Here is an 11004-nt window from a genome sequence, read left to right as displayed (position 1 = left end):
AATAAGAGGCTAGAGAACAGAAGTAGGAGAATAAAGTTGCCAAAGAACAGGGAGTTAAAATTTAAGATTTCATTGTTCTAGTGGTTCCTAGTTATGAGAAGAACAAGGGTACGGTGACAAAATTAAGTAACCAATGTAAAATTGAAGGTTAATGGGGTTGAAGTCAAATGCCTGTGACATAGCAGTTTGTCTTCTGAGTTTCCAACATAGCTGGGAGGATGGCAGGACTGGGGGATGGAGAGGAAGTTTGTACTGTAGAGGCAATAAAATGATCAGGGAAAGGTAGACAATGTATAGCAGGCTGGCAGATGAAAAAAAAATAAGTGTAGAGGGGCCAAGGTCATGGTGAAAATGTACAGTTAATTTACATAAGTTTAAAAGAATAATGGTATATAAGTGGGCCATATTGTGAAGCTGGAGTTACGCTTCCCAGCCCCACCCAGTTCCCAGGAACATGAGAGAATAAGCAGTGCAGGCTCAGGCAGCTTCAAAGAAAGCAAAGTTCCTTGGAGGAGCACCAGATTCTCTGTCTGCGAAAAGGTTGAGAAGGCTGGGAAAGCTGTTTCCCGCGGTGGGGCAGGCCCGAATTCCCTAGCGTTCCTCCTGCTCTCAAAGAGGGACTCACTCTCAAATGAGGACTTGGGGCTTTATGTTCTGTGCACATCACCTTGACATTCTTACTAATTTTATCTTTGAATTTGTGTTTTGTAAGTGAAATCTTATTGGGGTGATGGAGAATACATGGGACTGAGAACCTTGTTTTTTGCTTCCCCTATTGTCCTGCCTTCCCACTGTTTCCCTGGACAAGACATTGGCCACCTCTGCCTCACACCCCCACCCCACTGCCAGCAACTGTTGCTGCCCCCAGCAGGGCAATAGGCAAAGGCTTGGGGGACAGGGGGCAGTGAAGAGTCAGGAATGCAAATCCCACACTGGAATTTGCAGGGCAGACTGGGCTCCTGTGAGGGAATGTACTTGCCTTTTCCCTGAGGGAGCATGACATTAAATAATTCTTTAAAAACCGCTGTGGCTGGTTTAAAAAAAGACCAGAAAAGAAAGAAAATAGCACACGCGCGTGCATGCGTACACACACACACACACACACACACACACACACCTGCATTTTGCACAAGAGGACCCGCATTTACATTTTGCTGTGCTGGGCCCTACCAATTGTGCAGCTGGCCTTGACTGGAGGTTTCCAAACGTAACAGGGAAAGGATTGTAGGAGGAGAGGTAAGGTGTGCAAAGTGATTAGAGAGAAGGGACACCAGTGAGACTTTAGGGGAGGATGGATCGATCATCTGAGATAACAGGGGCCAATGGACTTTGCATTTGGGGCAGTGGCCAAGGATAAGGCTGTGAGAGACGTGAAATTACTGTCAAAGATCCAAACGGATTCCGGCAAGAGTTTTAGTGTGAGTGCACTGGACTCCAAAGCTTAACTTTATTGCGGATGGCCTCTGCTCAGCGTACCAACAGAAAGCGAGAGGTTTTTATAAGCTGGTTCAATAAATCCTTTCCCAGGAGCTATTTAGTCAGAGAAACTTCACTTTAATTTGGAAACAGCTCTTCTTGTTGAAAACAGAGGTACATTCGTGGTATGTGTGGGCCAGTAGAGGCCAAGGGTGAGTCCGTGGGGATAGAATTTGGGTCTCAGAGTTGGACGCAGCCAAAACCTATCGAGCTTACAAAGGAAAAAGAAAAGGCTTTTGAGTCCTGACTTTTCAGCTACCAATTTACCATAATTAAAGACCTAAATTTCTTTGAGATTTACCTGTAAATGGGGATGATGGTAATTCCTGCTTTCTGACTGACCGGAGTTGTCAAAGTGTCAAAGTATACAATAAACATGAAATTGCCTCCAAATAGCTAACTAAATATTAATTGGTCCTTTCATTCGATATCTGTTTTCTTTGAAGAATTAGAGGATGCTTCAAATTACACTGTGATGGCATTTAGGAGAAAAACACGGGAGGCCTGCTTTATAACTGCCAGCCCCACCTCTCTTGAAGGTTAAAACTTAGGATGAAATAATGAAAAATGTAAACACAAAGGAAACAATTCCAAAGCAGAAGAAAGCTAAGTATATACATGCACATATCAGGTGTGAATGGGTGAGTGTCTTAGAAGATAGATGTTAGAATAAGCAGAATGTGGCAGAGAAAGAGAAGGTCATATCTTTGTGAATGTTAGAATGTTTTTCACTCCATATCACTTACCTACAACTAAGTAGTCTAACTCTTTTTTATGTCAATTCCTGTTTCTCTTTTAACATGTGTTATGGAAGCATCTAAAATGTAAGTGGGCTTCACCCTACATTTACTAGTGAATACCCACAAAAGAGCATCTGTGCACAGTGTGAAAAAAAATTTCATTAAATTACAATGTCAGGGTTTTAGAAAAAGAGGTATTGACAATCCAGAAGCTGAAATTTGAGTAGAATACTTTAGTCTCTCTATAATTAATCAAAACCCCATATTATTATAAACCAATGTTTTTGAAGCGCTTTTTCTCAAACATGTAGTTACATTTTTAAAGTAGTTATCCATCTCTTCAATTCTGTGATATTTTGGAGACAGAATTTAAAATCGTATTGTTTTCATGTCCCTTGCCCCTAAGAAAATAGTAGCTAGAGTAGGATATAAATATTCAGTGCCCATACTAGCTCAACTCTCTTAGGTGGGGGTGCTGGCATCTCTTCTTTGACAACATCTCCACCTAGGGGAAATTGCAAGTAAAAGCAACATCTGCAATGCACCACACATGTTGCATAATACCTAAGGATATATTTAAGAAGAAAAACATGTAAAATGCTCGCATATTTCAGCAAATGAGGTGGGCCACCTAGGAAGCACACACTAACTAGTGGCCTAGAATGTGTGTTTGTGCATATTTTCATTTCTACGTATCATTAGAAATGTATATAGGCATTAAGGCTTGACTTCTTTTTTTCCTCCATGTCTAGAAATATTTTTACAAAATACAAATCCTGATATTTTATTATGGGAATAAAAATTACATTTTTAGCAAATTATTTAATTCAAATATAATCAGTTACTTTAATTAGTACCCTGAAAATATTTAAGAGCTTAACATGTAAAGGGATTTCCACTTAATTCTTAGAAATAAGTAGAAAAATATTTCTGCTAAAACTCACTGATTTATCTCTGAGAATTTCTGGCCATGTCTTCACATCGGAGCAAGAGTCAAAGATAATTTATTTGGTTTATTCAGGTAAAAATGGCTATTTTTCTTTGCTTTAATTTCTAATATATTTGATAAATGCCTTAAAGAATCACTTCATTTTCTGAAAACATATTTAACATGAAATATAATTCATGTAGTAACTTTTACATACTATGTTAAAAATATAGGAACTTGAAAGAAAACAACAAATCTTTAAGGTAGATTTAAATGAATGATTGAGCAGCTGGAAAAAATTATATTGTTCATTAAAAAGTTACTAACTTCAAAAGCTTAGTCTTAATAAGTTCCAAAAATTTATGTAAAATTAAATCACATGATTTGAAGATAAAAAAAAAATTTAGGAGAGAAACGAAGATGGGGGCATAGGTAAACACCGGAAATTGCTGCCTCCAACAACTTCAAAAATACAATGAAAAGACAAAACGGACATCATCCAGAACCACAGGAAGGCTGGCTGAGTGGAAATTCTACAACTAGAAGGAAAGAGAAAAGCACACTGAGACTCAGAGGAGGTGCGGAAGTAAAGTGCAGAGGTACCGAGGCTCGAGCATGCGGAAAGGGGCTGGCACCTGAGGACGCAGCTGTCTTTTTGAATCCGGAGGGAGACACAAGCTCCCGACTGCTCTGAACTCCAGTTCCGGGAAGTCTCTGGGGACCCAGGACTCATACGGGGAGAAACTGGACTGTCTGGCAGTGGGTAGAACTCAGAACTTGAGGGTGGCTTTCCCTCAGAGGTGCTTGCAGCAATTACGGGGACACTGAGACTCGGGGTCCCTAAGGGCAGGACTGAGGATCAGCTCTAGCTGTTTGCTCTGCCCTGTTGATTCCCTGAGACCCTGCCCCACCCAGGCTGAGGCAGAGGCTTTTGCATATGAATTCCCTATGGCGCTTTGCAATTGGAAAATTACCTAACAAACTGCAACTGTGTCAGAGAAACCCAGAACATCCAAAAGACGGCCCAAGGCCCCACAGTAGCTTGCATTGCTTCATAGCTGGGCTCCTGCTGGGTAGCCTCAGGAAGAGGCTAAATTAACACCTCCTTATAGATCCAAGAGCCAGTGTACCCAGTGATCAGAGTGGGACCATCCAGATTACAACTCCTCAGATCCATAAGGGACACACTCAGGGGGCAGACTCAGTGAGCACCGAAGCCCCACTGAAGCAAGTCTTGCCCCAGAAGGGTGTCTCCAGCACAGTATTCACAGCTGAGTCTCACAGCCAATTGGCCTGAAGGCCAATTCCTCCCAGTGATACCTACAACAATCAAGGCTTAACTACAACAAGACTGTGCACAAAGCCCACAAGGGGGTGCACCAAGAGTGTCCACCTCAGGTAATTGGGGAGGCTGAGCCACTGGGCTCTAATGGACACCTAGCACAGAAAGCCACTCTATCAACACAGGAAAGCATAAAAATGCAGAGACAAAGAAACAGGGCACAAATGACAGAAATGGAGGAAAGCAAACTACTGGATATAGAGTTCAAAACCACACTTTTAAGGCTTTTCAGGAATTTTCTAGAAACTGCTGATAAATTTAGTGAGACCTTCAATAAGTCTAGTGAAACCTCCGATAAATTTAGTGAGACTTTCAATAAGTCTAGTGAAACCGCCGATAAATTTAGTGAGACCTGATTTAGCTTTCCTTTCTAATTTAGGGAGCCTGTTTTGAATGGGGGGGCTCCCTCCTCTCTACTGACTGGAAAGGACCAAGGGTCATGTTTGTGGTCCAGCCTGCTAGAAAACTGAAATGATACCATGCTTGGAAAATTTCTAATATACTAAGAGAACATAAAGCTATTAGTCCTTTCACAATTTCTCCTCCTTCCCCAGAGAAAAATGATACAAAGAGCAATAAATGAAGTTAAAGGCAAGCACTGAAGGAGGAGGAGATTGCTCTATTTTTATCAGTGGAAGGGGGAAGGGAGTTGCTTGATTTTAATCCAAAGGGTGACATTGCCCCAGGAAGATCAGGAGAGGTGATTAGTTCAATATTATTTACTTACTACTTTTTAAAGGCTAAGGTGTTAATTAACCTGGTGATTTCAGGGTCAGACACTGTACAAATATAAACAAATTAAATCACCTAGACTGGAGAACAGGGAAGGCTGACCAAGGAGGCCCAAAGGAAGCCTCATTCATCAGAGTCCAAGTCACTGTCCCCAGCAATTGAGTGGAAATCCTCACTGTCCTCCTCGTCCTCTGACAGGTGGACCCTGCATAGCATGCTTGGCCCAGAGTGCTGCTCCTCCTCCTCATCTTCTTCCTCCTCTGATACCTCATACCCACAGATGCTGCTGAAGCTTGTCTCTTGGGTGTTCGACTTGGGGTCGGGCTCCTCATAGCTCCCATAACTGATGTTGCTATCCTCCAAACCATGAGAAGCCTCCCCACCGTCTCCCTCATAGGACATCATGCTTTCTTCATTTTCCATGCCCATCCTTGTGTTCTCCTGAAGCATGCGGGGCTGTTTGGGTATTATCCCACCGGATCCCACATCAGAGTCACTTCCACTTTCACTCAGTTGGATAGCACAGAAAGGATTATCTCCTTCTTTGTCACTGCCAGCATCTTCCTCATCATCTTCTCCTTCAGACATAAGCAAATCCTCATACAGGACACTGGCTTGAGGCTGTTACACGGTTCCTTCCTCTTCATCTGCAAGATCACCATCTGCATCTTCACCTTCCTGTGTCACCTGCTTTTCTGGAGTGGTAGTGGGAATATCCAGGACAGACATATTGCTCTCATCTTGAAATACAGAGGCATCCCGAGACATACTGAGGGATTTATTGGTATCATATAAATCAGGTGGCTGAGGTGCATAAGGCCCTGGGGTCATTGGGTCCAAACCGTCTAATTCTGCTTCTTCCAAAGCTGCTTCTTTAGCTGTACAAATATCCTTCTCAAGTTGAGTCAAATGTTCGTTATACTCAGTCAATTTCTGGCAACAGACGTTCACAATCTCCTGAGCAGTCTTAGTATACTGACTTTCAGGCCCATTGACTTAACACTGTTAGCAAGGATAAGGTTGTCATCATCTGGGAAGCTCTTTCGACTCTGATACTTGTGCTTGGAGATATTCTTCCGTATAGTCTTTAAATCCATTGGACTGACAATCACTTCATAATAATCTGGAACAAAATTCTTATTAACAGGGTGATGAAATGGCCAAGAATCTGGAACTGCCATCATTTTCTGGGTGACAATATTATCCAGAATAAAAGAAAATGTCACTGGGTCATCATCATCCAACAAGGGATTGATAGCTTTCTCTAAATGAGCCAATTTGTCTTCTTTCTCTTTGAGTTTTTCATCACAGAGCTCCAGCATGTATTGAGAGACCTGGGTCAATGAGTGCTTTGGCCCATTGTAGGTTGTACTATTTTTCACAATGAGCTCCAAATGCTCTCTGAACTCTTCCCGAGATGGGTAGAGGCATTTACGCACATTTTCACGAAGTGTCTGTAAGTCCATTGGTCAAGTCATAATTTTGTAGTAGTCCTTTACAACCTTCCCATTGATTGGAGAGTGGAAAGGGTAAGTATTTAGAAGATCTCTCAGGTCATTCATGATAGACTCCAAGATAGATGACAGTGTCACCATGGGGTCTGTCCGGCAGTGCCGGTGGATGGTCTTATGAGGTCTATTCAAATAGTCACAGTGGGAGTGGTTCCAACTCGCCGTTTCTTCTTAGGGGGGAGTTGCTGTTTAGGGAACTTGAGAACCAGAGACTTTCTGCGAACCTCATCTGCACTCTCAATTAGCTGTTTCCCCAAAACAATCTTGGTCCCTTCAACCTTGATAAGTTCTTCACTATCATCATGAATGACTGTCTTTTCCAACTCCTCTTCCTGTTCCTCTGTCATGGCAACAGGATTGGAAGGTGGAGCACTTGTTTGATAATAGAGGGGGCAGCATTTGTTTGTCCTCATGTGCCCAATGGCTCCACAAGCCCCACATTTCAGTTTTAGGTCAGGACGCTCCTTCAACTTTTTTGGCTTTTTCTCAGGAGGACCCTTAAGCTTCTCCTTCTCCCGGTTCCGCTTAAGCCGCCTCAGCTGCTCTTGAATCCTCCGCCGTTCTTTTCGCATCTCTTCTCGATGCTGTTCATCAAAAAGGGCGAATTTTCGAATGAACTCCTCATCTTTTGTAGTCCGTATGCGCACATAGGCATCTATGACAGCTGGCTTTCGGACCGTCTCACAGCGAACATATTCTTTCCCCTCTTCATCTCGAAATGTGCGATAAATCTTGAGACAACGGCCAGTGGCAGAAGAGTTCAGGCTAGTCACAGAAGTTGTATCATCATCTCTGTGACTGTTTCCTGCTGCTGCTGAACCTGCTGCCAGTAGCATCCTCTGTAGTTCCTTCCGCTCCTGCTCCTCCCGTTCTCGTGACAGCTGAGAGCTGGTTTTCTTATTCTGCAACATGTTCTCTATAGCCTTCCCCATTTCTTCAAAGTCACTGTCTTCAGCTGAGCTGCTATCTGTATCAGTTGATAAGACTTCAGTTGATGACAAAACCTTGTTTTGTAGGTCAAAGATGCGTTGACATTCCTCTTTGTAACGTTCTTGATGCTCAGCCACAGAGAACCTTGATCCACGGGCAAATTTACTCATTGACCCTTCCCCAGAGTGGGCCTGTTCTGTTGACATTGTGCGCACCACATCAATCACTTCCCAGCGGGACAACTTTTTCATCTCTTCCTCAGGCACGCCAAATTTACATAGAAGTTGCTTGGCATTTTTCAAAGAGAGGCGACGGAGGTCTGCATCTGTTCCTGTCACTGTTTTCTTCACTGGCTGAGGCTCTTTATCATCCTTCTGTTGCATTGGTTTGTTTGGAATCTTCACATAGGAAAATCCTTCACCACACCCTGTGGGATCTGCCACCCCAGTCACCTCCAAGAGACACTTGCCCTTCATGGCAGCAATGAAGGCCCTTGTGGTGTTCCAAGGAGCAGTGCGAACCTCATCATCAGTCTTCATCTGGAAATCTTCCTCGTTTTCTTTTTCTGGAGCAAAAAAGGACTTCTCACCATAGCCAGCATCCTTGAGTCGCTGCTCTGCAGCTCTCATACTGTAATAAGCACAGCACTGCTCTGGAGACACCATAGCTCTGATCTCCTCTTCAGTTGGTAAACGAAAATCAGACTTCAGCACCCACCAATTTGAATCCATCCCTGTGCGTTTGAAGTCAGCACAGAGCTTTAGCCTCTTCCAGATGCTGCTTTCTGAATGACAGGGAAAGGCTGTTTTTATATCTTCCATTCGGATCCGCCGTGGCCGATCTGCACTCTTCCAGAAGAGGCGGTAAATAAAAACCTGGAGAAAATCTCGAATATGTGTATTGGCCCTTTTGGAGTTGGGCCCAGGAACTTCAAACAAGGGGCACTGCTGGCCAACCACAAAGATATCCACCAATTCCCGAATGTAGTAACCTTGTCTTGTCCGAATGATAAGGAAATCAGTTTCTGGCATCTTATGAAGATAAATTGGGGCACGAAAGAGATTGTTCTCAAACGCCTGCAGCAACTGGCCAGGATGGAGAGAGCCCAGGAAAGGAGAGGTATGGCAGTAAACAGTTTCTCCATATTTACAATCTGGGGCCCCAGGATCTTTTCCAGGTTTCCGCTTATAATAGTTTTTTATCTTGGTTGCCATGCCAACCTGCATCATTAACGGTCCATTTTCCTCACTGTATTCTGCTAGAATAAGATCTCCATCTTTGCCTGTGAGGTCCTGAGATGTGCGCATAAAAAACATCTCTCCACCACCTGAAGCTTGCCTCTCTTGTTCTCTCATCTTAGCCTTCTTTCTTATGTGCTTTAGCAAGGGTTGGACTGAGTGGGGACCTGGCTGAGACAATGCCCCAAAGGAGTACTTCTTCAGAGCTGGGCGATGGAAGTGCCGGAGTTTGACGGGCCCCATATGGGTGGGAAAGAAGGGCTGCCGTAATTCCACAGCAGGAATTGAGTGCTGGATACTATTTCCTCCCAAAGTGCCTTGAAGATGCTGTTGCTTGGGGTAGTAAAATTCATCATTGGAGAGATTCCATGGATCTTTCATTTCTGGCTGAGACATGTTCTGCTGTGGTTCCTCCTTGGTGACTCCTGTTTTCCCTAAGAGAATTCGACTTTTCTTCAGAGATGATTCCTTTTTACTCTCCTTGGAGGGGGAGTTAGATGTGGCCTCTTCCGCCTCATCAGGCATTTCCAAAATGAGATTCTCATCATTGGGATCAAGTGTCAAAACAGGAGGCTCCAACAGCCGGGGCATGGCCTGAGCATCCCAAATAATGTTGTCCTCCCAACGTCCATACACCAGCTCCTCATTGTCAATGGGAAAAATGGAGTACCAAGGCTTGTCATCATCCAGGGTGGCTGCACAACCTTGCTGAACATTGTAAGCCATGGCATTTCTAATCGTGCTGGAAGGAAGCCAACCTTCCAGGCTTGTACACTGAGGTTTTGTCCCTTTGTGTTTGACATCCTCCCCATCCCAGATGATATCATCCTCCCAATACAGTTGTGTCGCCATCAGGAAGTTTTCATCAGCCAGAAGATCAGTGCCACTGCTTTCCTCAAATTTCCTAAAGTCCTCCATCATTCTACCTTTTATCACAGGCTCATGTTCCATCTTTCTCAGTTTGAAGCCATAGTCAAACCCACTGCCATCTTCAGGGACACCCAGCATATCATACCACAGTTGGGCTGGCCCATAACGCCACTCAGCTACTCTTGCTTTGGTACCTGTCACTTTATCTATATCTCCAGTAGACTGGGAAAACTTGGACTCCACAGGAGCCATCATTGTGATTTCATCATCAGAGAGACACTGTTCTGGAGGAGGTGGCGGAGCATAGTCATAGGTCCATAAAGACTTCTGGTTGACTTCCGATTCTACTGAGCACTCCACCTCCTGAATCTGCTCTTCCTGTATCAGCTCACGGTGCTTCCTTTTCCTCTTTCTCCGAGCACTCCGCCAAACAGATGGGACATTCTTTCCTGGTCCAAAAAGACGTAGGAAGCGTAACACCTTTCCAGGCCGAAATTCTGGGAAAAGTTCTGTGACACTCGGCAACAGCTTGGTAGCATCATGCTGCATAATCCCAGCCAACGGTAGGGTCAGCTTTCCATCCTCAGATTCTGCCTGTGTTGCTTCCTGAGGTCCCATCTCAGATTCTGAGTCAGAGGAACTACTGACGTCCACTTTTTCTGAGGCCAAAGAGGAAGGGGCAATGATGGAGGGCATGATGATGCCTCTTCCATCTTCAGACATACCAGTAATAGCATCCTGGTCCTTATCCTTCTTTAATGGTCCTGGGGGTGGAGGTGGAGGAGGCATCAACTTGCAATCAATGTCTTCACAATCAGCATCATAGTCATCATCATCATATTCTGAGTGGCAAAGGGGCTGCAAGCTCCCCATTGTGTGCTGGTATCTCTGACTTTCATCTTCTGCTACCTCATTGATGTCTGAATAGTCCACAGCATCTCCTGTGCTCCTGATCCATCCTTCATCATTTACCAGAGCACTGTCATTCCCAGTCAATTCTTCATTTGCCGTGAGTTCAGTGATCAGGCTGCCCAGACCCAAAGCCCCCAAGCCTGCCAAGTGCTTCTTACACTCATCGTCCAAGACGCTTTCCCCCTCCAGCTGCAAGGCTCCATTGATGTTGCCGAAAAGGAATCCAGTTAAAGAAAATGGGCAGCCCCCAGTCGAATCTTCATCGCTGTCCGTGTCTGACATGATGGTGGCCGTGGCACCCGCTGGGCGCCCATTGTTGGGGTCC

General features: G+C 44.3%; 1 protein-coding gene across 1 annotated transcript; it reads right to left on the bottom strand.

The window, feature by feature from the left end:
• Positions 1–5341: 5341 nt before the first annotated feature.
• On the bottom strand, positions 5342–10976 carry LOC118652008 (transcription initiation factor TFIID subunit 1-like). Its single transcript, XM_036301790.1, is given in 3 exon segments — positions 5342–6213; positions 6216–6875; positions 6878–10976. Coding segments are annotated over 3 exon segments (5616 nt in total). The 5' UTR covers positions 10962–10976.
• Positions 10977–11004: the final 28 nt, after the last annotated feature.

Source organism: Myotis myotis, unplaced genomic scaffold (assembly GCF_014108235.1).
Source record: "Myotis myotis isolate mMyoMyo1 unplaced genomic scaffold, mMyoMyo1.p scaffold_m19_p_3, whole genome shotgun sequence".
Taxonomy (NCBI): Eukaryota; Metazoa; Chordata; class Mammalia; order Chiroptera; family Vespertilionidae; genus Myotis; species Myotis myotis.
Note: the sequence above shows the minus strand (reverse complement) of the source record. Positions and strands in the feature narration are given on the sequence as shown.